General features: G+C 55.4%; 1 protein-coding gene across 3 annotated transcripts in view; it reads left to right on the top strand.

Annotated features, from left to right (window-relative positions):
- Nucleotides 1-2,835: 2,835 nt before the first annotated feature.
- The window catches only part of ARHGAP23 (Rho GTPase activating protein 23), an 81,805-nt gene continuing 56,997 nt past the window's right edge, over nt 2,836-27,643 (top strand). For 2 of the 3 annotated variants that reach the window (XM_057535561.1, XM_057535558.1), the window contains exon 1: nt 11,149-11,245. In XM_057535561.1, the coding sequence (XP_057391544.1) occupies nt 11,183-11,245 (63 nt within the window). In that variant the 5' untranslated portion in view covers nt 11,149-11,182. Of the gene's footprint in view, nt 2,970-11,148; nt 11,246-27,643 lie in introns of those variants that run through there. The other variant, XM_057535559.1, reaches the window with a different exon arrangement.

Genomic DNA, 27,643 nt, shown 5'->3' with positions numbered 1-27,643 from the left:
TTTCTGTGCGAGGGCTTTCTCTAGTTGCGGCAAGCGGGGGCCACTCTTCATTGCGGTGCGCGAGCCTTTCACCGTCGCGGCCTCTCTTGTTGCGGAGCCCAGGCTCCAGACGCGCAGGCTCAGTAGTTGTGGCTCACGGACCTAGTTGCTCCGTGGCATGTGGGATCTTCCCAGACCAGGGCTCGAACCCGTGTCCCCTGCATTGGCAGGCAGATTCCCAACCACTGCACCGCCAGGGAAGCCCGGTACTTAATTTTTATTTATCATTTATGGGGCCTTCATTGGACCAAGCATTTTATACTCGCATCTCATTTAATCTTTCATCAACCTTGTGAGGTGGTGCTATTATCATTCCTGGTTTACCAGTGAGGAAGCTAGAGCTCAGAGAGGTGAGAATACCTGCCCAAGACCATAAACGGCAGACCCCGGGCTTTGATCTCGGTCTGCCTCCCTCCACTGTTACTTGAAACTTCTCAACGAGATGGAAAGTACAATGCTGACCAGACTTGGACATTTTCTTTACCCCCTAAAAGGAGACTTTTGCCCAAGATGCTCATCAAGAGATAAGACTTTCCTCTTTTTAATCTTATGAAGGAGATGAAATAAGACACCTGTCCAACAACCTGAGCTGGGCCCTGCCCCCACCCCTACTGCTGCTCCTCTGAGGTACTGCTGTTGTCGAAGGTTCTGACCCATGCACAGTAGCTACAGGAATCAGAGTAGGAGCTTGTCGGAGATCCAGCCTGCCAGGGAAGAGGGAGGCCTGGGGTGGTTGCACATGTGGACCCTGCAGGCTGGGGCAGAGACGGTGGGCAGTACCATCACTTCCGTTCACTGGGATTCTCTGCTTGTGAAGCTTCCTGTAGTGCTCAGGGTGCGTTGATAAAATAGCTTCAGGATCTAGCAATCTAGCCACCATGACTTTGGCTAGTAGGAGTTTACTCTTCAGGGCCAGATCAGCATCTTTGGGGACAGACAGTTCTCAACCTTGCAAAGCCCAAGCCCAGACCTTAGGCCTGGCCAAGCAGCAGCTGTTTCAGAGGCCAGCATGGGTGGCTGCTGCTGGGCCACCTTCTCCTCCTTGTTTTCACTTTCAGTGGCTGCTTCAGCCCTGAAAGAGAGCCAGAGGGAAACCAAGTGGGAAGAATCGGGCCTGCCTTCCACAGCCCAAGGTCCAGCTCCACCACGGCCTGGGAGAGGCCAGGTCAGGGTTGGGGGCATGTGCTTGCTGGCTTGCACTCTTCTCTGTCTCCTATCTCTTTAGCCCAGGACAGACTCTGTCTGAAGGGACAAAGGGCCCCATTGACCCCATAGCCTTGTGACCCTACCCAAGTCTGTCCCTCCCTTCCCCTGGCAGCCAGCAGGGCACTCACTCTGGTAGCAGACAGGGCCACGAGGCCGCTGAGAGGGCATGGCAGGGAAGCCAAGAGAGGCTGCAGCCAGTTGGGCGGGGAAGACTGGGAGTGCGTGGGTAGTGCCCCCCAGATCCCTGCGAGGAGGGGCGGCTGGGGATGAAGGGCCACCGGGACTCCTGGCTGCAGTCCCAGGAGCAAAGCAGCAAATACTCTGCAGGGCCAAAGCATGGGAGGGCTGGGGGAGTCCAACCTCAGCCCCAAACGGGGCTGCCCGGGGGGCTCAGGGCCTCCCCAGTCTGCATTCCTGAATTCCTCCCCCTAGCATGCCCCCTACACCCAGGCTATAAAGCCCCCTTTGTCTGGGCCCACTGAGGAGCTTAACTCTCCCCATCTCAGCTTCCAGCCCCCTGCTCCCTCACCCTCTGGTGCCTAACAAAGAGGCCAGGGCACAGTGAGAAGTGTGAAATCCCCTTCATGCCGCCTGGGCACTGGCCCAGGGGTGTTGGGCAGCCAGCGCCTGCGCACTGATGCCCCAACCCCACTGCCCGCCTCAGGGCAGGTTAATTCCCACCCCTGTCCACTCCGGGACTCCATACTCCTGCCCTGGGCAGCATGCCCTCCTCTCACATGCCTGCTCATGTGATAGCCGCCTCGGTGTGGCCCTGCCCTGACGTGGGCAGGACAGAGGGGCAGTGGGCAGTCAGGAGCCACCCCTGATGGGGGAGCGGGGTCTCAGTGGGGGAGGCAGTCTTTCTGCCACCTCCTTGGCTTTCACCAGAGTTGGTGGCTCCACTGCCCACAAGTCAGGTCCCCAGCTGGTATCTGCAGATCCAGATGACCCTTCTCTGGCAGTGGACAAACAGTTCAGTTCCTCCTCCTGCTTGGCACATGCCTGGGGCATGGTACACGGTGGGCGACAGAAATCTCCATTCCTGCTCCCCACACCCACCCAAGGGCCTCAGAACACATTTGAAGAGAGGCTGAATCCTGGCAACAGGGAGTGGCCCTCCACACCAGCTCCTGTCCTCATGGGGTCACATGGCTCTGAACCCTGCTCACCAGCGCAGGGTCTCCCTATGGTCCAGGTGCTGTGGGTATCTCTGCCCTGCTCTCAGGCAGTCACAGTGGTCTGGGCCATGGGGTCAACTCTGTCACCAAGCTGCTGTGTGACCTTGGGCAAGCCCCTCTGTGGCCCTGTAAAATGCGGGGTGGGGCGCTTCCGACTCTGATAACCTCAGAAATGAAGGGGCTGCCCTTGGAGGGGATCTTCTCTGGACTAACAGTGCCCCCAGGACAGGCAGAACAGTGGGTGTTGGCAGGGATGCGCCCCTGGATGTGTGAGCAGCGTGTATGCATTGTGTGTCTGTGTGTGTGAGCGCTGTGCCTCTACCCGCGGGTGGGGTGGGGCGGGAGGGGCGGGGCGGGGGCGGGGTCTGCGGGCGGGGCCGGAGCGGGGCGGGCCGGGTGGGGGTCTGGGCTGCCTACACCAGGCGCTCCTTGCGCGCGGCGGTGGCCGGGTGCTGCACCGACTGGGCGCATGGAGGGGCCACCGCCCACTGCGCCCCTCCGGGCTGACGCGGCGAGGACTGCGTAGCGGGCGGCAGCATGGAGCAGGTCAGCGGGCGCGGGTGCGTGTCGGGGAGGGGAGGGCGGGGGCGTGAGGACTGGATGAGGGTGGGTGCGCCGAGAGGGAGGGGGGCCCGCCACCTTGGGAGGGGTTGGGGCTCTGGAGCTCCGGGCGGAGCTCAGGGGAAGGGATACGGCTGGTGTGACACAGAGCTGGTGAGCGCGCGCGCGCGCGCGCACACACACACACACACACACACACACACACGAGTACTCCCCCACCACTGACAAATAGGGAGGCGCTCACCGAGGGCTCACACGCTGCCTCGCTCCCCATCCCCGCTCCAGAAGGAGAGCATTTAGAAGCCCCCCTCCCCACTCGGTAAGGTCCCGGCTCCATCCAGGATCCTAGCAGGCTCTGCATAATGAAGGAGTGACAGAAGGTGGTCGTAGAACTACCGGTGACCCTCCCGACCGCCCCCACCCTGTGGGACCTCAAGATACAACCGTCCTCCTCCCCCCTATACATCAAGGGGCTTCTCCCAGCCAGGGTCCCCCTCCATTCCCAGTTACAGCAGGTGCAGCAACTGCTGCCACCATTTCATGGCAGTGAAAAGATGGGGTGGGCTGGGCAGCTTCTTCACATGCCCCCCAGATAGAGACCTGCAGCCCCAGCCAGGCTCTGGGAGGGCTGTCTTTCACACAGTATCCATCAGAGGAGGTCAGGGTGATGGCCCCCTCAGGTCAGAGCACCTCACTCCCTCCACAGAGCTTAGAAAATCCTGGACAAGAGGGGCTGGTCCCCTTAAGTGAGTAGGGGGCCCTCTATCCTGACTTGCAGCCCCCTGTTCTAAGATGGACAGAATCCTGATGTGGGCTGAAGCGAGGGCTGCCTTGCTCCCTTCCTAATCCCGACTCGGTGAGAGGTCTTGGGGTGGGATCTGGAGTGGAAGGGTTTTCTGTTCCTGGGTGTGTGTCCACCCACACTCCCTGGCTCTGCTTAAAGTGGTGGCCTGGGGCCCTGGGCTCTGAGACACCCTCCCCTCTGTGGCAGAGGGGTTCTTGTGTTCCCTGTGATGGTGGTGAGGAGGGGTGTGGGAAGGGGTAGAGGGTGTGGAGTCAGGGGATGGGGTGATCTTAAGTTGTGGGGGTTGAAGAGGGGCTCTGAGGAGTCACGAAGCACTCTGGGCATCTTCCCTGGGCTGGGCGTGATGTTTGGGGAGGGCTGTGGGCTGGTCTAGTCTCCAGGCCTGCTGGGCATCTTGGCTGTTAATTTAAATGGCCAGTGGCAGCTCCCTGGAGCACCAGGCCTGGCAGCCTGGGAAGGGGACTCCATTCGTCATTCTCTGCTATTGTCATTACTGACTCAACTCCACTCTGAGCACAAAAAGGCAGGGGTTGGGGGGACAGGACTAAAAGCCACTGAATTGTTCACGTTAAAATAGTCAAATTTATGTTATGTGAATTTCACCTCCATTTTTTAAAAAAAGGAGGGGCAGGGCTAGGGGACACCATTACTTTCTGCCTAGAGGACCCTGAACGCATCTCACTGGGCCTGCAGCACGGCCTGAGTTGCTCCTCCATCAGCCTTTCATACTTCTTCTGGGGGTCAGGTGCTGCCCCTTTCCCAGAGGCAGAGCCTGGCTCCCCTGTGCCCTGGCATCGTGGAAGGGAGGACAGACCATGGAGGAGAGTAAGGACATTGGGCTCTTGCCGTGGCCTCATCAAAGGGACACGGGGAGCCCTTGGACATCTGTCCTCTCTGGGCTGCTGTGAAACCCCTGCCAGCTGTGCTGAGCCGTGGCTTTCCAGTCCTTTCTGGGTGTCCTAAGACACCTCTGCTGCGAAGCACAGCAGCCAGCTTGTCCCCTGGACTGTGAGACACCCCACAACCCACAAGGGGACTCTGATGATCAGCACAACCTTGGAGGTGCCCGCGCTGATGTCAGCGCCTTAAGGCAGCTGCAGCCCTGCCAGCCCCGCGGGTGTCGCCAGCTTTCTGGATATGCCGGAAGCATGGTGTGTATGGGGTGCTTCTGAAATCAGAGCTTCTTTCACCACACCAGGGGAAGCTCCTATTTTAAGTTTCCCTTGTGCCCAACCCTCTTGTAAAGCAAAGAATCCTTTTATAGTGCAAGGACCGCCCTGCTGTGTCTGTTTGGTATGTGTGGATTTTGGCATGTAGGGTTTCCTTAAAGGGGAGCACGCCTGGAATCTCTCACAGGGGCTGGAATTGCTGGGCGGGGTGGGTGCCAAGACTAAAGGGCTTGCCCCCCTGTGGTCAGTGCCCTGCCCCTCTTTTCTCTCCATTTAACTCCCCTCACTCCCTCCCAGGGTTGGCTCAGGGCCAGACAGAGGAGCGGGGTGGGGGGGGAGGGGGGAGCAGCTGCTGGGGATTTCCAGAGCTTCCAGGGGGCGGTGGGAGCCACCCCTGCCCTCCTCCTTTCGCCCCTCCCCTCTGTTCCTCCCCTCCCTCCTTCTCTGCTCTGCTTCTAGGTTCCCCTCCTCTCTCCTCCTCTCCCCACCCCCACCCTCCCAGAAGGGCAGGGAGACAGGGAGGAGAGTGGAGCTGCCCCTCCTCCGTGCAGGGATTTGCAGGGGCCAGGTAGAGCGAGGCAGGGTCTGAGGGCCTGTGGCAGAAGCAGGGCTGCAGGCCAGTTGCTGGCAGAATTTAAAAGCCCTCCCAAAGAATCATGAATTTAGCATCCTGGAGCTGGAAGGGAGTACATGGCCTAGCTCCTCCCAGAGGGGTCGTGCTTCATAGAAAGAGTAAGGGCTTAGTGTCAGACTTCAGCAAAATTACTTAACCTCTCTGAGCCCGTTTCCTCATTTATGTAATGAGGCTAATAATACCTACCTTACAGTGATGTCATGGGGAGCAATGTTTGTATAGAGCTCGGCACATAGTAGGTGCTCAACACATTTTAATTCCTTTCCCTTCCATCCTGGTGTTTTCAAGCCCCTGCTAGGTGATGTCACGGTCGTCATAAGTCATCTCTTAGTCTTGCACACACGCTCATATACACACAGTCCTCACCACCAGCTCTTCAACTGCCCGGTGTCACATAGTGGAGAGCCCTCGGGGCTGAGACCCCAGCCCCAAACCTCTTCCTCTTCCCCAACCGTGACATACGTGACATACGTTCCCCAACATGATTCCCCTGAGGGGCTGCCAGCTGAAAGCGGCAGGGGTGGGGCATCTTTCATCCACGCCCTGTCCTGATACCAGGGTTTCGCTGGGTGTGGCTTGCTTGCCTTGCTGCCAGCCCAAGGAAGCTGCAGCCTCTCTCTCCACCCCAAGTCAGCTGTCCAAAGGTTGCTGGGCTGGGGGCCCCAGCTGTTTGGCAGGTTGCCAATGCCTCTCAGCCCTCGGGCCAGTGGGCTGTACGTCCCTCCTCGAGGTGTGTTCAGGTGGGATCCCTCTTATCCAGGATTCCTCAGGGACCTGGCAGCAGGGATGAGGGTAGAGACTGGCATGATCTCGAGTGGACCGTTGCCCCACCCTACACCATTCAAGGAGCTTGATGAGGTCTGAGGTCCCCTCTCTGTGATGCCTGGGGCTCTGCCAGACCTGGGCCCCACCCCTTCCCTAGCTCTCAGCCTTCAGGCCTCCTTTCTCTGCCACCTGCCTGTTAAGGGCCTTCAAGGTCTAGGTCAAACACTACCTCCCAAGGCCCCTGCCTTCTCCTCTCATTATGGAAGGCTCCCTTCTGCTTTGCTCGATGCTCTGCTTGTAGCACCGTCATGGCACCATCCCAGCCATCCTTTGCTGTGCTTGTTGCCCTCCCTGGAATATGAGCTTTTGAGGACAAGCACATCACCTGGTTCATTCCCCGCTACCCCACACAGCAGTTTGCATGTAGACAGCACTCAATAAATGTCTTTGGACTTGACTGAACGGGGCTACCACTTGCTTTGGAAATGAAAGTTTAGGTGGGCATGGGTTGCTTCGAGGGGACAAGCAGAGGATCTGGGGGCTGAAAGCCAAAGGAACAAGAACAAGTCAGGTCTCTCCTCAGCCCTTCCCTCTAGTCCTGCCCTCCTGCCCTTCTCCACCAGGGGGTGCTCTTTCCCCTTCAATGGAAGGGCAGGCAGCTATTACCAGGTTTATGGTCACCAGCCCTGTAACCCGCCTTCCACCCATTCCTTTGAATCCATTATCAAACGTGAGCCCTCAGTTGGAGACTGGCAGAGGAGGCCTATTGTTTTCATCTACAAAGAGTGAAACTGAGGTTCAGAGAATATACTTTTCCTCAAAGACATTCAGCTACTAGGTGGGCAGCATGGGAACCTGAACCCTGGTCTTTGGACTCTTGGTTCAGGGCTCCTTGATGACACTGTACAACCCCTTGCTGGCTCCTGGCCCAGGCCTGATCCTGACCCTGGACTGCTCTGGTCTGGGGACTCCCTGACCTCCTCCCACGCTCCTCTCCTAACCCTACCTGGCTCTGGGGAAGGCGGCTTCTTCCTCTGGCACGACTCTGGGTTCCTTTTCCTCTACTCCACTCATCAGCCCCTCAGGCTCTCTCCCTTGGCTTCTCCTCCACAACCAAAAAGCCTGCTCAAGTGTCCGCCACCCAAATGGAGTCATGCCTCACCTCGACTCACCTGTGCTGTCCGGCTGTCCTTTCCCGGTAACTGTCTCAGCGGCCCAATTCCATTTCACCACCCTCCCTTTTTCACCACCCCCCCCCTTTTTTTTGTAATTTCTTCACCCTTGATGCTTTTCCTCACTGCACAGTCTGGCCTCCACCCCACCCGTCCCCTGCCTGACACAGTGCCGCTTCCTCTGGCTCTCTCTCCTCAGTCCTCCTTGCTGCCTCTTCCTTCCTCACCTGCCCCGAAAGGTGAGTGCCCTTGGGTCCCAACCTACATCTGGTCTCCGCTCTGCGCTGTCCCTGGAGAATCTGAACCACACTTCTGATCCACCGATGACTTCCAAAGCCATGTATGTTTCTAGCTCAGGCCTCTCTTCAGGGAGATGGACCCAGGGTTCGAGCTGCCAATCACTACTCCACCGGCAACACAGCCTGCAGGTTAAGTGTGTGGACTCTGGAACCCAAAGGCGTGGGTTCAAATCCTGCATGGCCTTGGGTAAGATACTCAAGCCCTCTGGGCCTCAGTGTCCTTATCCGTAAATGAGGATTATAATATCTGTTTCACAGCTCCTTTGTAAGGCTAATTTGGAATAATGTATACAAAGGATTACTTAGCCCAGTGCCTGGCATGTCCCTTCTCCCTGAGAACACTCCAGACAACTCATCTACCTAATATTCTGAGCGAGAAACCTTGGAGTTGTTCTAGACTCTTCCATTTCCTTCCCGCAACTCCCATTTGGTCAACAAGATCCGGGGGCCTCTGATGATTGCTGCCCCCTGCCCAGGTGCAAGGCCCCCCCACCTGGCCGCCCACGCCTGGCTCCTTGCTGCCCTCCGTTCTCTCCCACGTCTCGCCACAGTGGCCATGGCACACCTCCGCTTAAATCCCTGCCCTAAGCCAGGCTAGAATCTAAGTGCCTCAGGCCCAGTCACTCCACAGTAACATCCCCACCCGCATTTCCTTCCTCATCCCTCCATGCTTCCTGCCCACGAACCTTCCGCCTGGCTCCAGCCACACTGCTAGAGTCTGCTCTCTCCTGCCTCCCTGCCTTTGTCCATGATAGTCTTTCTCCCTGGTGTGTTTCTCCCCCCATTGCCCACCCCACCCCGTCTCATCCATGATGCCCTCAAAAGATCACGGCCACCTGCTTCTGGAAGACTTCCTCTGCTTCTCCAGCCTCCCATGGCTCCTTTTCTGGGATCTCACACTAGAGTCAGGATTGGTAAGACCAGGACCCCTCAAGGGAAGGAGCTAAACCTTAACTCCTAACCCCAGAGGCAACCTCCACTCTCCCACCCATGGTATATCAGGACTCCCAATAAATATTTGTGAATGAAGGGAGGTGATTGGGCTGGGAGAGGAATTTAGAAAGAGGGGGAGTATAAAGAGGGTCCTCAGTGAGGGACACCCTCCATCCCATGTTGGGCTTCACTGCCCTAATCCCCAGAGAAAGAGTGTGCCAGGAATAGAGTGGATTTGGGGGGCGTGGATGGTGGGATGCCGGGAATGAGACACAGTCGTCAGAGGGGATGGGGAGGCAGGACGGAAAGGAAGAATGAAAGAGGTGCTGGAGAAGGTGGATGGGGGAGGGCTGGGACAGGATGGGGGTGCAGGTCAAGGTGCAGGAAGAGGTGGGAAGGGCAGCAGGGTGGGGGAAGAGCGCACTTTCTGGGAAGTGGGAGAGGGTGGGGGAGGTGAGTGCAGTGCATTGTGGAGGGAGGAATTGCCTGCCGGCCAGTGTGAGCTCATTTCCTCTCACCGCCTCCTGCAGTGTCTGAGGGCATCAGGCTCTGGAAAAAGTGAGCCAGGGGCACCCCAGAGGCCACCACCCTCCTCCCCTTCCCCACAGCCTCAGTCCAGTCTGGATCTCAGATGCCACCACTCCCCCCTTACACATTTGTTTTGAGAGGAAAGGACCCCTGAAGCAGGGTGGCAGCAAGCCTTGGACTGTTGGAGCCACAGGGCAGAAAGAGGCAGACAGAGGGACCTGGTTTAAGATTAAGCAAGAAAATACAGGCAGTATGATGGATTACCGTTAGATAGCAGGAAGAACTTCTCAGAAGTGGGGCATAATTCTGGCTGCACATGACCTTGATGAAGAGAGGTGGGGAAGGAAGGAGTCCTTAACTGCCCTTCCATTATTACAAAAGCATCCCTTTCCACTGACTTCCAGGGAATTTAAAATAAATTAAATAAAACATAAGATTTCAAAACAAGTCAACGTCTCCTTCCTCAGGTTTACAGGAGTAAGGATGTTCTAGTAGGTGTCTGGGCCATACTGCCCCCTGCAGAGCCTGACTCCCTGATCCTGAGGGGTCCAGGACTTGGGGCTGATCCACTCTCAGGAGTCGGGATGGTGGTGGTGGTGGAGCAAAGAGGTTTTATGAGGCTCACTGCCCCAGAGTGGGTGGGCCATTTCAGCAGGCAGAGTTGGCCTTCCCACTTTCATTGCCTGCCTTGCCCAAATCATATTCCTATTTATCTATGGTCTCTGCCTTCCTTTCTTCACAATCTGGGTGAAGGAATGCAGGAGCCCTGTAAAACTACAAAAAGGCAAGGGAAAGAGGTAAGCATAGGCTGTAAAAAATAGGAGGTAGGAAGGATGTTAGTTAGATAGCAGAAAGAACTTTCCAGCAGAAACTAAGGACTGAGAGACTGTCCCTTCCTGGATCATCAGGGGATGGGCTGCAGGGGTCTTGCTTGGGGGCAGGGAAATGAGAAATTGACTCAGGACCCCGACGGTTCTTTGGGCCTAGCTCAGAGTGAAGTTGGGAAGGGAAGCTGTGGGAGCTTGTGATTGGGAGGCCTGGAGGGTCTCTGCTCTTACTGTCACCCACTGCAGAGTGGGTCTGTGGGCTGTCTAGAGGCCTGAGCCACAGGCTGGCTGGGTGGGGGTCTGAAGGGCTGGGGCACCTGCCTCTCTCTTACAGCCTGCATGGGATCCTGGGCTGAGACTCTGCCTGGGAGGGGTGTCCTAGATTGAGGGGCATGAAGCCCCTGAAAGCTCCCCTGTTACCCTCGTCGCCCTCCCCCTCCCCCTTGGGTATAACCATCTCTGCCCTTGTCTCAACTTCCGTGAGTCTCTGGATGGAAGGCTCCCTAAGCCTTTTTTCTGTCTCTCCCTCTCTTCCAACCTGTGTCTCTTCATCTTTGTCTTTGATTTTCTCTGCCCCTCTCTACTCTGTCTCTGTCGTGTCCCTGCCTCTCTCATGCTTTCTGGGTCTCTCCGTCTCTGTTTCTGACTATCTCTGTCTGGCTGTGTTTCTCTCTGCTTTCCTTTCCCCTTCCTCCCTCCCTCCCTCCCTCTCTCGGTGCTAGTTCTGTGTTCTGTGCCGTTGTCCTTCCTCGGCCGGCCCGGATCACCGTCTATCTGGGCTGGTCCCCTGGAGGCCGGCCCAAACCCTCTCTAAGACCATTTCTCTTCCGCTGGCTGTCTTCTGCCCCCTAGCTCCGCTGCCAGCGCCGACCCCTGCCTCAGCCCTCTGTACCAGTCTGCTAACCTAACAAGAGGCAGAGGGTGCGCCCCTTCAGGAGCGCAGGAGGAGGAGCGAAGAGACGCTCCACCCCTCCGCGTTCGGCCCCGCCCCTCCGGCCCCGCCCCTCCCTGGTCCCTGCCCGCGCCCCCAGCAGTGCCCTGGCAGCAGAGCCGCAGCTGCCGCCCGATGAATGGAGTCGCCTTCTGCCTGGTCGGGATCCCGCCCCGCCCGGAGCCCCGGCCCCCCAAGGTGAGGGTGCTGAGCCAGGGGAGGGGGCGGATCCAGGCGCTAACGGGAAGCTGGCAGCTGGGGCCGGGGTCGCTGCGCCCCCGCTCGGCGGGCACAGCCTGGGGCGCACGGCGCGGGCACCACGGGCATGGCTGCAGGGAACATCGGCTGGTGGCCGGGGAGGGGGCCGGAGCGCGAGCTGCCCTGGGCAGGGGGCGGGAAGGAAGAAGGCAGGCAGGGGGCCGGGGCTAGCACGGGGCTGCCAGGGCCGGGGGCACCGACCCGGGCGGCGGTGCCAGGCCCCCAGCGGCCGGGCAGCGGGGGCGGGAGGCCCGCGCCTTTTGTCCGGGTTTTCCAGGCGGGGCGCCTGCCGCCGTTTCCTCTGCCCGAGTTTTCGTTTTCCGTTGGCGAGGCCCCGGCACAGCTGGAGGGAGAGGGAGTGGGGGAGGAGTTCCCGGAGCGGGATGTCCTTGGCCACTGTGGCCGGACACCCCCTCCCTGCGCCACACTCCCCGCGCTGCCGGGCCGGACCGCCCGACGAGCTGCCCGGCGCGGGTCCACCGCCCCCCAGGGGAAGAGAAACAGGCCGGGGACCCTTGGTCTTGCAGGCGCGGCTGCCCTCCCCTCTGCCCTCTCGGGCTGGCTGTGGGTGGGTCTCGGCACGGGGTGCCAGGGGCATTACTCAGCGCTGGGCTGCTTTGCTTGGGTTCTTTCATTTGCCGGCTGCTGAGGCTGGGGAGGGCCAGCAGGGACCTCCGGGCCCCACTGGGGCCAGCACCCTACCTCTGAGCCTGACTGCCCCGTTCCGCTGGAGCACCCCAACATGCACTCCATCCCTTTCCAAGTCGAAGGGTTGAACACTGTCAGGCCAGTCATTTTCTGAGCTTGAAAAAGAAGTTTCCTGGGGGTCCAGGTTGGGATCAAGACCTGGGCTGAGGAGGTCTCTTCCTCTTTTGACGGGGCTGGAGGATTTAGGGCCATTCCTCCCCAACCATCCCCTCAGTGTGGGAGCTGGGGTCTGGTGCTTTGCAAACTCTGAGACTGGTGTGTATCTCAGTAGCTGGATGTAGGCACAGTTCTCCCTTGGTCTGCATCTCTATCCCCTGACTCCCCCCTCCACCTTTCAGCCAAAGTGTTTCCTAACTAGAAACTTGAATTTCAGGGTGGACTGGGGATGGAAGTGAAGGTCATTATCGTCAAGTTCCTTGGATTCCCACCCCCCCACCCTCCAACACACACACACCAACACCTACTTCATCTCCACCCCCCCTACTATCTCCACCCCCAGCCCCAGCCTGTGGCCCAGCTGTGGGAGTGCAGGGAAGGTGTTTGATCCCCTGGGGTTCTTCCCCTCTGCCAGGGCAACAGCCCCATTCCCCAGAACGGCTGCTCTCACTGAGATGTGCTCACTGGCCTGCGATTTGAATTTCAATTACATAACCAGTCATTTCGCCTCCAAACACAGCCCAGAGGCTCCCAGCCCCAGCCTCTTCTTCCACTTGCTCACAAGGTGGTTGGGTCCACCGTAGGTTTCTGGGAGCTCCAAGTTCCTGCATCTGAAGCCCCTCCCTCCCCTTGGGAATGATGAGAGCAGTAAATCCTTCAATGCTGGATTTGAGGGCCTCAAAAGCCCTGGGAGCAGGCAGAGTGTGTATTAGGGTCTGAGACTACACAGCGACAGTGCCAGGTCTAGAACCCGGGTCTTCTGATGGGAGTCACAGCACAAGATGAAGCTCTAGGGAGGGGAGCATTATTAGGAAGGTGCCTTTGGGACACCATGGGGAATGGGGCAGGCTTTTGAGGATCTCAGCTCAAACAGAGAGGGACTGGATGCTGGGAATAGGCCTTGTGTTTGGGCAGCCTGGATGGGGACCTCTGTGCCCCCGCATCAGGCCAACCCTGAGTTCAGGGGCAAGGGGAGCAGGAGGCCAGTCTGGCCCCCAGGGGTGCAGCAGTTTTGGCATGGAGTGGGGGATGAGGAAGGGTGCTGGTTACAGAACAGGGCAGTGCAGTAGTGGGCAGAGGCATTTATTGCTTCATCCTTTATCTCAGGGATACTTAAGAAGGACTTCATGATGTATCAGATTAAAAGAGAGTCTACAAAGGAGAATGGAATAAGTTACCGAATGAGGGATTGCAATTAGCCATTTGGGAGAACTTCTAGGGAGAGGCGTACGAGCTGCAGCCTCCCAGGTGAACCTGGAGCATCACGCAGGGAAGTTTCCTCCAGTATAGTGGGTTAGGTAGATCCCTGTAATGTTGGATTCCAGTGTAGAAATCTGGAGAGATTCATGGGAGATGCAAATATACTCAAATGAGCATATATATTAGTGCCTGAAAAAAATGTGTTTTAAGGATGGAGAATTGCTCTAATAGTATAGCTGATAGCTAAGACATAGATAGCAATTACTCTAGGCCAGGATTTATATAAGTTACCTCATTTAATCCTCACAAAACCACCATGACGTGGGTGCCGTTATTATCCTCATTTTTCAGTTGAGGACACTGAGGCACAGAGAGCCAATAGCTTGGCCAAAATCCCATCGCTAACAAGTGGCAGAGCCGGGGTAGGAACCCAGCAGTCTGGCTCAAGTTCATGGTCTCACTCCACTACCCTGCTTTTCATGACCTGCCTTGTCTGCTGTCACTCCCTGAGTCTGGGTCCGTCTTGGATACAGGCCAAGATCAAGGTCAACCTCTTGCTGGATTGGAGCTTGGTTGCTTTCAGCTGGGACACGGATGGGGACAAGAGGTCTCAGGGTGGCAAAGCCTCAGGTATCCATCCATGGTTGTTGGGTGGGGAATCAGCTCATTTACTTCACCAATCCCCCATCCCGCCCTACGCCAGCCCACCGCACTTGGGCTGTGGCTTGGTTCATTGGTGTTTTCCTTCCAAAGGGGCATCAGCCCTGCTCTATTGGCTGCAGGGGTTCAAAGGTGAGATATTGGCTTGGTCAGGGATTTGGACAAAGCCTGGTTTTAATTATCCTGCTCTCTCTCCCTCCCCAGAGAGAGCCATGAATAGGGCCTGTGGGAGCTGGCTCTGCCTTTCCCCTAGTACCCTCCACCCCCTTCAAACAACCCGCCTTTAGATCCAGGCCTCCCTCTTTCATGTGAAATTGTGCCAGCTCGTCAGCAGGGCAGTGCCAGTCAGTACCAGGCAGGCATCTCCTCTTCACTGCCTCAGTGGGACGACAGGCTGGGATGGCCTTGGGACTGGACTCTGGGGCGAGTTTAAAGCTCTATGGGGGTGGAGTGTATTCATCATCTATCAGAGTGGGTCAGGACCAGAGGGTCATCTTGTCTAACAGTGGGGAACCTGAGGCCAGAGAGTGGCCAAGGTCAGATAGGCCGGGAGTGGTGGACATGAACCCAGGGGTTCTGACCCCCGCGCTCCCAGGCCATGCCTTTCCCCACACGGTTCTGTCCCGGGTGCCGCTCTCCAGTGCAGGGTTCTGAGACTAGGCCCCAGGAAGGGAAAAGGAGGGCAGGGAGGAGCAGGGACAAGTGGACAATGTGTCCCGTTCATCTCTGTGTCCCCAGTGGCCAGCACAGTGCCTGGCACAGAGCGGCCCTCCATAAATGTTTGTGAAGTGCAGGCTGGGAGCAGCCCCTCCCCTGGCCTCGTGGGTGCCCCGTGCCCAGCTCTGCCCCAGCATTGTGATGTTTGGTCTACACATCAGTCTCCCCTGCCGGACTGGGAAAATAATCATAGCAACTACTTCTACAGTGCTGACCACTGGGTACATTATTCCTATCCATTTGACAGATGAAGAAACTGGCACAAAGAATTATGTGGCTTCCTGAGGTCACACAGCTAGTTAAGTGGCAGAGCTAGGGAGTTGACTGTGATTATTCCAAGCAGCCCCAGAGGTGTCATGTTTATCTTGGTACCACAGAGCCTGGTATGCAGCCAGTACTCCGAGAATGTTTGTTGACTGACTGACTCACTGACTCACTGACAGTGTATGGAAAAATCACAGAATCCTGTAATCCTTTGGAAGTAGCTGGGTTGGAGTCTTGGGAAAGTAGCCTAGAGGAGCATCGTTTTGTTATCTATGCCAGGAGTGCCTGAGCCAAACCTAGAGAGGAAAGGAAAGCTCACCCTGGGGAATTCCCTGGCAGTCCAGTGGTTAGGACTCTGTGCCCTCACAGCAGGGGGCACGGGTTCCATCCCTGATGGGGGAATTAAGATCCTGCAAGCCCCGCCTGGTGTGGCCAAAAAATCCCCACGCCCTATCAGTACTGCCCTCCAAGGCTTAACAACAGCCACTGGGGCCCCTCAGCTTTCTGACTTCTCTCTTGCTCCCACTCCCTCCCTTCCTCCTGCAGAGTTCCAAGGGGATGGCGCTGAGCAATGGGCAGGTGGGAAAAGACTACAGGCTGGATTAAAGATGTCTGTTCCTTTTTCATCTCTGTGGCCCTGAGATGTTCAGCCCAATGCATCACCTTTGTGGAAGATTCTGTGCCTTTCAAGTTGGAGGGTGGACGGAGTGTCAGGTTTGGGACAGGGCCTGTCATAGTTATCAATTCTCCATCTCTCACCTCCAGTCCTAAACCTGAGTCCCAAGGTCACCTCCTCCAACCTCCTCCAACCTGCGTACCCCTAGGCTGGTGACCTCTTCCCCTCTGACTCTCCCTGCTTCCCACTGGCTGGGTCTGTCACTATCCCCAGGCCACACTTCATCTGCTGACAAAGGCTGGTGGGAGCTAACTAGGAAAAAAGAAGTGTGGTGGGTGTGGTCTGCCTTCTCGTATTGACAAACAACCTCGGGGGAGATGAGAGGCCCAGGCCTGGCACGGCCCCTGGTACACTGGGAGGCACATTGGGTGTCTAGGCCCTGCCTTCAGCCTGAGGGGGTTCACATTTCAGCTTTACCCCTTATTCACTATGTGACCTTGACCAAGTTACTTAGTTAGTTGTTTTTAGCCTCCATTTTCTCATCCCTGAAATAATCCCTCAAAATTGTTGAGAGGATTAACTGAGGTAATACAGGTAAACTGGCTGACATTTGGTAATCTCAACTATTAGCAGCAACTGGATGGAAATGAGAACAACACAATTTGGGCTCAATAAATAAACAGAACCCTTTATGGTCGGAGTAATCTGAAGAGCTGTCCCTGGAGGTAATGAGGCCCCTGTCAGTGGAGGTGAGCAAGCACAGACTAGACTAGAGAGAATTCAGGCGTTGGGTGAGGGGTTGACAGAGGAAACCTTAAGGACCCTGCTTTGGGATCAGCACCGTGTGGTAGGAAATTAGAGGAGCAGGCGAGACCTGGTTCCCGCTGTTGGGAACTGGGGAGCGGAGTGAGAGGTTGGCTGTTGTGGTTTGGGCTAGGAGGCTCCTCTGAGGAGACGGAGTCCTGAGAGGCTGCCTGGAGGAGGCCTGGAAGGATGGGCATGGTTCTGATGGGTGGGAGAAGCGGGGAGGCCACTGCAGGCCAGGAAGGGCTTGGCGGCTGAGGGGCGGTGCGGTGCCTGGACCACTGGCTCTGAAGTCAGCCCGAGGCTGCCTCCACATCCGGGCTGCCCAAAGGGGTTGGGTGTATGGTGGGGGTGGGGAACTGGTAGCTCCCTGACCCCCCACCCCCCAGACTCTCCTGGACGAAGGGCCAGGGCTACTCCCTGTGGCAAAGAGCCGGGGCCTGTAAGGAACGGAACTGTGGAAAGAAAGACTTCTTATGCCCAGTGCATTTGGGGGCGTCTGGGGGTCGGGGGAACAGTGGGGCCTTTGTCCCCAGCCACCGGGAATCTGGCCGAGCAGCCAGCCCTGGGTCTGGCTGGGCCCTCGGCAGGCAGGTCCTCTTTGAAGTGACCCTTTCAAAGCTCAGCCTGAATCCCTGCGAGGAGAGAACTTGGGGCGGAGCGTGGGGATGACTGAGACCCACAAGCCAAGGATGGAAACAGACCCAGGACTGGCCCCTTTGGCGGGAGGGCTGGGGGGAGGTGTGTGGGCCGGAGGAATGTGGTCAGGCTAGGGGGACATGTGGGAGCCATGTGGGAGGACAACCACTCCAGGGTCTTGGCCCCCAAGTGAGGGTTAATTAGGGAAGGACAGAGTTCATTTTGGCCTGGTTTCCAACAGTCCCTAGCTTGACTTCTCTCTGACTCTGGGCTCCTAAATCTGCAGCTTTTTCCTTTGTAATTTCCTCAGAGAGTGTGAGAGCTCCTTGGAGAGAATTGGGTGTAGACGCAGGACTTAGAGGCCTCGGTAGGAGGGAGGGGTGGAGATCTGGGCTAGCCTGAGAGCCCGGAAAGGCTGGAAGGGGACGCTGCAGTGCAGACCTCTACCCTCCACCACAGAGTTTCCACCATTCTCCAAAAGAGAGCGAGGGAGTGGGGAGAGACGCCCCCGAGAAAGGGAACATCTTTGTAAGCTTTAGCTGGACAGATATTAGAGACCGCCCCTCCCCCGCCTCCCCACTTGGCTCAAAGGGAAACTGAGGCCTAGAGAAAGGCCAAGGCCAAGAGATTAGAAGCAGAGGGGAAGGGACAAGCAAAAGTGGGAGGAAGAGGGAGATTGGACACCAGGCGAGAAGTGGGTTCAGGCTGCTGAGTTCTAATCCGAGGGTAGTGGAGAAGTGCCCATGGTCTCTCCAGCCCTGACCTGCTGTGATTCCATGAACCGGGGGAAAGGAAGGGGCAAGTTTCTGTTGGCAGTTTTTTTGGACTGAGTAGTGGACCGTGAAGCCTTCGGCAGCCCAGGTGAGACCCCTACCCCACCCTGAGGCTGTTTTCTGGTTCATGCCCCGCATCCCCATCTTCCCCTGGTGCCTCAGCACTCTCTGTACTTGGGAAGATTCTTCCAAATCTCCCTTTCCTCTTCCGAGGGTGTGGCCCCCTGGTTCCTCCCCAAGAGAGGGAGGAGGGAGCTGAGTACCCCAGGCCGTGATTGGGGGCTGTGGGCAGTTCTGGTACTTTCCTGTATCTTGCACTGGCATCTGAAGAGCTGAGCCCTCATTAGCTCTAATGAAGCCTTGGCACCGTGCCCCACCTCTGCCCTGTAGCACCTGGTGGGGGTGAGGGGATAAGGGGGCAGCTGAGGTTGGACCCAAAGCCCAGGAGGGGGTGGGATGTCTGCAAGAGGGGAAAGTGGGAGTCAGGAAATGGGGGTCACACAACAAGGCCAGGACTGCTGGTGGGATGAGAAACAGGGCCCTCTTCCTTTCGAACTGGGACCTTTTCCTCCTCCAGTGGCTCCCAGGTGCTATGGTCCCCACAGTGCTAGGGAAAGCATTATCCGAGACTGGGTGTGGCCCAGGGCTCTGAGGACATTCCCAGGCCTGGCTTGCATGAGAGTGTCCCTCTCCCTAATTATAGCCTGGGGCAGGAGAAGGCCCTGACTCCAGAAACTGGAGGCTCAGTGCCTGGGAAAATCAGGCAGCGGCTAGATTTTCATGCAAACCACACTTTGTTCATTTGGTGACCATTTCCTCTGTGCCCTCTGGGTTCCAGGCTCTCTCTGTGGGTCTTGGGACCTGGATGGATCTGACACAGCCCTGCCCTCAAGGGGTTCCTTGTCTGCTTTTCTCACCACCCAAAAGCTCCACTAAGATTTTTTCAGGGGTTCTGAGATGTGCATCTACAGTGTCTGCCAGTCCAGAACACCCCTTGCCACCCCCAAAATATTATCATAAAAATTGGCCTGATCTAACTGGGGAGACAGACCCAGTTAGACAGACCCTGTCTTCACTGTGACATCATTTGAGTGTGAATGAAGTCACAGAAGTGGTAACAGGAGTTTACAGATGGAAACAGTGTCACTGGGGAGAATTGCTATAGGGATTGGTTAAAAACCAGTTGGTGATATGATTAATCTCCTTTCTCTCATCTCCTGTTTCCAAACAATAGTTAAGCTGAGGATTCTTTATCGAAACTTCTTTTGATCAATTTTCAAGGACCATCATGAAGTGGTTGTACATTTACTGATATAAGAACCAAGACCCTGAGAGGCTAAATTACTCCACCAAAGGTCACCCAGCATCCGAATTTAAATCTGGGTCTTTCTGAATCCTAACTAAGGCTATCCTGTGTCACGGCTACATTCCCTGACAAGGAAGAGCCTGGGAGCACAGCTGCCACCCTGGGAAAGTGGACGCTTCCCCCTGCCCCCAGCTGAGCCTTGAAATCCAAGTAAGGGTTGGCCTAATGAGGGAAAGGTGGTGGATGTAGGCAGCACAATTATGTTCTGCTTCTTCATGACTCTGCTTGCACAGGGATTTTCCCTATGCCTCCCTGGAGTCTGGGTTTGCTCACGAGTGGTGTGGAGGACCCCATGGCTCTGTCACTAAACACGGGCTGAGTCCCTGCCTCCTCTAGAGATGCTCCAGCTCTGAGGGGAAGAAGACTTTACCAAGGAGGTGAGGCTTGCCAAGGCTTGAAAGATGCCTGCTGGGATCAGTGGGGTGGTGGAGAAGGGCGAGCAGGGCATTCCAGGCAGAAGGACCCAGCATGAGCAAAGGCAAGGAGGTGTGAAACAGCCTGGCCTCTTGTGGGGTCAATGAGAGCAAGACTGAGAGTAGAGAGATGAGATTGTCAAGGCCAATGAGGGCCAGATCCTGTCCCTCTCCTCCGTCATCATGGCGGATCCTTCATGCCATACTAAGGAACTTGACTTGCTCTCGTAGATACTGTGGAGCCATGGAAAGGTGTCAGGAAGTGGAGGCAGCAGACCAGCTGAGAGATGATGAGGGCTGAACGTGGAATTAGAGATGGAGAGGAGAGGGTAGGAATGGGATGCATCACCCTCTTCCCCTCCCCAGAAGCTTCTGTGCCATCTCTTCCCCTTGTCTGATATAGCCTTCCCTGCCTTCTCCATTTCACAAACTTCTATTTATCCTTCAATGCTCAGTTCAAATATCCTTCTCTGTAAATCTGCCACCCCTCCCCCCACCAGCCACCAATTCCTCGAATATATGGGGATTTCCTCCTCTGGGGACTAGACTTTAAGCCCCATCAGGGTAGGGACTTTTGTCTTGTTCACTGCTCTATCTCCAGCTTCTAGACCAGGCCAAGTTGAATGAATATTGTTGACTGATGAACTGAAAGTTTCCATAGCACTTCGCACAGCCTTGTGAAAACCCAAGGATAATAATAGGAGTATTGGTTGCAACTAACATTTATTGAACATTTCAGTGCCAGGCACTGCTGTGCTGAGCACTTTATACACACTAGCTCTTTAATCTGCACAACAACCTCATGGAGAATAGATTATCTCTATTTTATAAATGCAGAAACAGAAGCTCAGAGAGGTTAGTAACTAGTCCAAAAGGATACACAGCTAGGAAGTGGGATTCAAGTTGGGATTCAAAACCAGATTCCTCTGAATCCTGTTTAGGAATGTTTAAACATTACGCTCTGCAGCCTTTTAATTTTGTCTCATGTTTGTTTCTTCATAAAATCTCATGTTTTTTTTATTAACGAAAAAAAATCCTTTGTGGACTACTGAACTAAGATTTGTTGAACAACTTCTGTGTGCTAGGCACTCCACACTAAGCCCTCTCAAGGACCCCATTTACAACTGAGGAGACTTGAGAGGAAAGAGACTTGACTGGGATCACACAGCTGGGACCTGATCTTACAACTCTTTGACGCCTCGTCCTCCGGGACACCTAGTCAATAGTGCCAGAATGAAAGAAATAGGAGCCGGGCTCCGAGATTGACTGACTTGTTTGGGGGCACACAAGGGGCTGGACTGGGCCAGGGAAGTGCTCCCCACTTCCGTCACTGATGAAGAAAGGGGGTCCAGAGGCAGGGATGGAACTGTTGTAATTTTCCAAGTGCCCAGCTGTCTGTCAGACATGTGAGCTCCAAGCGGGAGAGGCTGACCTGGCGCTGGGGTGGGCGGGGATGGTATCACAGCAGCAGAGCCTTACCAGGACCTTGACAGAACAGGGTGAGAGGCCTCCAGAGGCTGCACACGTCAGTGCGACTTCAGCCAAGGGGTGACCCGAAGGACCGCTCGGGAACCGCGGCTGCCCGGGTGGAAGCCGGTGTGAGCAGGGGCCCTGCGCGGGTCTAGTGCCCCTTAGGACCACCTTCCCGGAAGGACAGAGACCCACCAATCAGATAAGCCAGCTGCTCTCTATTTGCATGTCATCTGCATGACCACACCTCTTCGCTCCTGCCACTCAGCCTCCGCCTCCAAGAGTGCCTCCTTGGCCTCCGCCCCATTTCAGGACCCTGTTTAGGGCTGGCGTGGGAGGGCTGGGCTGGGGGGCTGCGGGGCGTGAAGGGCGGACCTGGGCGGCCAGTCTAGCCGCCCTATTCATAGCTCAGGGGCTGGCGTAGTTCGCATATTTGGCGTTACTCTCGTCTGGCTGGCCTGCGGCTGCCGCCCCTCCGCGCTCCTCCCTCCCTCCTCTTTCCTCCCCTCTTCGCTCCTCCCTCTGTCTCCTCTCCCACCTTCGATCTCTGCCAATTTTCCTGAAATCTAGGGTTGGCCGAACCCACAGGAGGAAACTGAGGCCTTGGGAGGGGGCGTGTCTTTCGGCCGGGCCTCAAGGGAGAAACTGGTAGTAATGAGGCGCATAATGAGGTGGCTGAGAGCCTGGGCTCTGCCGGCAGACAGACCTGAGCTTGAATCTGAACTGCCGCTAGCTGTGGCACCCTGGCAAGTTCCTTAGCTTGCAGTCCGGGAAGCTTTTCAGAAACAGTCAAGCTGAGACCTCGAGGATAAGGGATCAGTTAAGGGAAGGTGGGGGAAGGAGAGAGACAAATGTTATATTCCAGGGAGAGGGAACTGTGGATGTGGTGGACCAACCCTGAGTGGACAAAGGCTTGGCCAGCTGAGGTGATGGGACAGCGGACCCTGCAAAAGAGATGAAGCAGCTTTCCTTTTCTCCACACCCCTTACTCCCTTATTCCAGCACCCCCACTTTCTGGATCTGGTTCCTACTGAGGAAGGAGCGGGGGGTACAAAAAGAAGGACAAAGATCCAAAGCAGCCTCTGCCCCAGGTAGACCTTTCCTGGGGGCAGGGGGTTTGCCAACCATCTGCTTTCTCTGAGGAGAAGCTCATTCACTCCTGTACATTCAGAAGCAGTGTGCCGAGCACCCACTCCGCGCCAGGTGCCATGCCAGGAGCTGTGGATTTGACTGCCAGCAAAGCAGACATGGTTCCAGCCTTCCGGAACTCACAGCCCCAGGGGGGAGATGTTGGTCAAAATAACCTCATAAATATGCAGACACCATCTCGAGAGTGCTGTGAGAGGGTGCAAAGGGACCTGACCTGGTCTGGGGGCCAGAGGAGGTGTCTCTGGGGAGTGACTTTTCTGCGGAGAACTGCAGGGTGGGTAGGAGTTAATTAGGGTGTGGGTTGGTGAGGCAGGGAGGGAGCCAGGGAAGAGAGAACAGCATTCCAGAAACAGCATGTGCAAAGGACCTGAGGCTGGAAGGCTGCCTGGTCCTCAAAGGAAATGGAAGGAGGCCAGGGTAACTGGAGCACAGAGAAAGGAGGTGTGGTGGGCGTGGGACCCAGAGGCACGTCCCCCAGGGCCTGGTGGTCATAATATTAAAACAATTAGTCTGGACTGTAAGGGGCCAGAGGAGTGATGGAGACTTGGGGTAGACTGGACATGGTGAAGTGGGTGGACTCAGGAGACATTTGGGAAGCAGAGTCCACTCTGATGGGTGGGATGTAGGGCTGGGGCCATAACCCCTACCATTTATTGGTTCCCAGAATGCTTTCCCAGCAACTTTGTCAGGCTGCTATCCCTAGCTTCATTTTGTAGTTGAAGAAATAAGAAAACCTGTGTGACCTTGAGGTCACACAGCCAGAAAAGGACTAGGGCCAATACCATTGGCAAGTGTGACCCTTTCTCTAGATCAGCTTTTCTCGATGCTGGGCCAGTGGTCTCTCTCTCACCAGCCTTCTATCCACCACCCCTAGGCGCCCTGTGGGTTAGCTCGGCATTCCCTTCCTAGCACCAGACTGGGTGGGGGGCCCAAGAGGCCAAGGTGGTGTGTGGGTGTGTGTCACACTTATCCCAAGAGGCTGCTCTGCTGTTAAATGAGGTAATGCATGCGAAGTGTGCCTGGCATATAGTGAGGGCTCAACAAATATTAATTACTGCTGTGGCTGTTACAATGTCCCCAGATGCAGAGCCAGGCATATGGTAAGGGGGAGGATCTGGGGCTGAAGGCGTTGCTGTCTGTCCTCTTCTGACCACAGAGCCCAGCCCAGAAATCATCTCAGCTCCCTCACAGGCAGGAGCCAGGGGAGGTTGTTTGTCCCTGCAGAGCCACCATCCATCCCCTCCACCCTTCCAGCTGCCTCTGCAGCATCATGGGCTGGATTAGGGAGAGGTTCAGCTCTTAGGCAAGGTGAAGGGATAACCTGGGCAGGTTGAGTAGGGCCTGGGGTGGGGGTGGGGGTGGGTGGTTTCAGGGGTGGAGCTGAGAACCTCTCCCTGCAGGGAGCTCCATGTGCCCTTGGGGAGACTTTTGGCATCTGCTGAGACCTGCCCTGGGAGGGGATGACATCTCAGCTTGGCTTGGACTGAGCGATCCCCTGGAAGAAACCAGTGGGTGCACCTGTTGTCTCTGCCCAGGTGGTCAGATAACAGGAAGAACTTCCAGAGAGAGGTGTGGGGGACAATAGGAAGAGCCATGCCCAGAGTTCTCCCCCAGTCTCCTCTGAAATGAGCTGTTCAGTGTGGAGTCAAAGAATGGATACGATGATTTTGGAGAAGAGTCACTGCAGGCATTTTCTGGCCTGCGGGAATGACTGTCCCTAACATGATCTAGTCTGAAAAAGGGCTCTGGCCTCTCTCCAGGATTCCTTGACCAACCGAAGTGAGACCCTTCTTAAGGTCCCACAGTTGCTCTGTCCTTCTGCAGAAGACCCTGCTCCTCTGTAGGAGATGGGGAGGGTGACCCTGGGGCCTGGTTGGGGGCCCCCACTGAATGCAGTGGGGGAGGTGGGGTGGAAGGAATGAGGGCACCCTGCCCGCTCTGGGCTGTGAGGGAGCTAAGTGTGCCAGACCTGGGCCACCAGGGGGCTCTCCCGCACACGGGACCTGCCTGCGTCTCTGACAAGACCGTGCATCCTTCAGCGTTCAGGCATGGTTTTCCTGGAGCGTGTGCACAAGAGAGCACGCGAGAACGGGATCTTGCCTCTGTGTGCACACCCCGGTATGTGTGTATATGTTACGGGTGGTGTGTAAGCATTTGTAGGCTTGGGAAAGACGTGTGTGCTGAGGTGGGGTCAGGCCTTGGGGTCAGGAACCCCATACTTAGCCTGGCTTTTGCTAGAAAAACTCTTCCAAGGTTCTGACACCTTGGAATGTGGCCTCTCAAGGGACCGTGCATCCATCAGTCCAGCCTCCGATAGATGGTAGGTCCTCATCAATGCCCAGGACCTACTCTGTGGGAGGTTCAGACTCCCCTGGAAGCCTGAGAGCTCCCCCTGTGCTCGGACTACTAGGGCCTCAAAGATGACAGCAGGGGTTCTGAGAAGGCACAATGGACGGGGTGGGAGGGAACGGTCCTCCCAGCAGGAGGTACCCAGCTGTCCCGGGCAATCTCTGTGGGCAGGGCCTGCTCCTGGGCCCCATTGGAAGACCCATTCATTTGTTCCATCTTCTTTCAACAATATATATTTTTTTCATTTGAATTCTGACTTTGCCATTTGTTTTGGTGTGTGGCAAAATATACGTAACTCAAAATTTATCATTTTTAAGTGTAGAGTTCAGTGGCATTAAGTACATTCACATCGTTGTGCAACCATCACCACCACATGCCTCCAAAGCTGCTTTTTTTTTTTTTTTTTTTTTTTTTATTTATTTTTGGCTGCATTGGGTCCTTGTTGCTGCGCGCGGGCTCCCTCCAGCCGTGGCGAGCGGGAGCCACTCTTCAAGCCACTCTTCACCGCTGTGCGCGGGCCTCTCACTGTGGTGGCCTCTCTCGCTGCAGAGCACGGGCTCTAGGCGCGCAGGCTTCAGTAGTTGTGGTTCACGGGCTCCAGAGCGCAGGCCCAGCAGTCGTGGCTCACGGGCCCAGTTGCTCCGCGGCATGTGGGATCCTCCCGGCCCAGGGCTCGAACCCGTGTCCCCTGCGTTGGCAAGCGGATTCTTAACCACTGCGCCACCAGGGAAGCCCCTCCAGAACTTTTTTCATCTTCCCAAACGGAAACTCTGTACCCACTAAACCATAACTTACATTCCCCTTTCCCGCAGCCTTTGGCAACCATCATTCTATTTCCTGTCTCTATGAATCTAGGTATCACATATAAGTAGAATCATAAAATACTTGCCTTTTTGTGTCTGGCTTATTTCACTTAGCATAATGTCTTCAAGGTTCATCCATGTTGTAGCATGTGTCAGAGTTTTAAGACAATAAAATTCCATTGTATGTTTGTGCCACATTTTGTTTATCTAATTCATCTGTCTTTGGACATTTGGGTTGTTTCCACCTTTTCGCTTTTATGAGTAATGCTGCTATGAACATCATTGTACAAATATCTGAGTCCCTGCTTTCTCTTCTTTTGGGTACATGGTCAGATGTGGAATTGCTGGATCATATTGTAATTCTATGTTTAATTTTTTGAGTAACCACCATACTGTTTTCCACCATTTTGCATTTCTACCAGCAAGACATGAGTTCCAATTCCTCCACATTCTCGCCGTCAGCAAATAATTTTTGAGAGCCTACTATGGACAAAGCACTCTAGCAGTACAAATACATTTCTTAACTTTTTTAAAAAAACTTATTTATTTATTTTTGGCTGCGTTGGGTCTTCATTGCTGCGTTGGGGCTTTCTCTAGTTGCGATGACAGGGGCTACTCATCGCGGCGGCTTCTCTTGTCGCGGAGCACGGGATCTAGGCGTGCGGGCTTCAGTAGTTGTGGCCTATGGGCTCAGCTGCTCCATGACATGTGGGATCCTCCCGGGCCAGGGTTCGAAACCATGTCCCCTACATTGGCAGGAGGGTTTTTAACCACTGCACCACCAGGGAAGCCCACAAATACATTTCTGAAAATTTAGTAGCTATTGTCCTTAGGAAGCTCTCAGTCTAATGTGGGAGACTCAGGCCAGGCCCTTGAGCAGTCTCCAATCTGAGGGGGAAAGACACAGGCCATGACCTCTGGGGGACTCTGGACTAATATGGGGCAAAAACAACAAAAACAACAATCCTGCTCTCAGGGAGCCCAATCTGATGGAGGAAGCATAACTTCTTCCTTTTGGGGGAGTCCCCAGACAGGCCCAGAGACCAGATTGGATACGTGGAGGGCATGCCTTGAGACAGTCAAGGGGCTGGTGAGTGTAGTAAATCAGGGGCTGGAGAGGGCTTGTGGTGGGCTCTAGCCCACGCTGGCCCACAGTTGCCTGGGCAATGGCCCCAGTGTTTACTTTGTGGCTGGCTCCAGACTCACCCTTTTCTGCAAGTGCTCATTTCCCACCATGAGGAAAGATACTCATCTTCAGTTTCTCCTCCCTCTGGTGTCCCTGAGGAGGGAACTGGCTCTCTTGCTGGGAGGGGGCCCTGCCAGCCTGGCACCTTTGCCATCCTCCTTGTCTGCTGGGAGCAGGTTCCATCTTGGGGTCTCATGTCGCCCGCCCCTTCCTCGCTCCCAAATGGCCTACTGACAGGGCTCTGGGCCTGCCGAAGTTCTGCTATGGAAGGGGGGCTCCTGATGATTCCTCCCTGCTTATTAGGGGGAGGTGGGGCACATAGGGGCCTGTAGGGGGTAGGCAGTGGGAGGTGGTGGTGATGCCCACGTGAATAGGTTCGCCTGGGTTTGTACAGACCTGCTTGAGTGTCTGCATGTGTCACTGTCTTTGTGTACATGTGGCTGAGTTGTCTGCATGTCTGAATGTGAGTGTGGTTGGGTGTGTGAGAGTGTGAATATCCAAAAGACAATGAAAACATCTTGCGTTGACCTTGAGGGCATTATGCTAAGTGAAATAAGTCAGAGAAAGACAAATACCTTATGTATGATCTCACTTATATGTGAATCTAAAAAGAACCCCCCCAAACAAAACCCCCCAAACCCCAAGCTCACAGATACAGAGAACAGACTGGTGGTTGCCAGAGTGGCGGGGGCGTGGGGTGAAATGGGTGAAGGGAGTCAAAAAGTACAAACTTCTGGTTATAAACTAAATAAGTCCTGGGGCTGTAATGTACAGCATGGCAACTATAGTTAATAATAGAGTATTGTATGTTTGGAAGTTGCTAAGAGGGTAGATCTTAAAAGATCTCATCACAAGAAAAAAATTCTGTAACTAAGTATGGTGACAGATGTTTAACTAGACTTATTGTGGAGATCATTTCAATATATACATAAATATCCAACCATGCTGTACACCTGAAACTAATATAACATTACATGTCAATTATACCTCAATAAAAATTTTTTTTAAAAAAGAAAACAAACAAAAGTTTGCATTTATTGAACCCCTACTATATGCTCAAGACTT

Source organism: Balaenoptera acutorostrata, chromosome 20 (assembly GCF_949987535.1).
Source record: "Balaenoptera acutorostrata chromosome 20, mBalAcu1.1, whole genome shotgun sequence".
Lineage (NCBI taxonomy): Eukaryota > Metazoa > Chordata > Mammalia > Artiodactyla > Balaenopteridae > Balaenoptera > Balaenoptera acutorostrata.
Note: the sequence above shows the minus strand (reverse complement) of the source record. Positions and strands in the feature narration are given on the sequence as shown.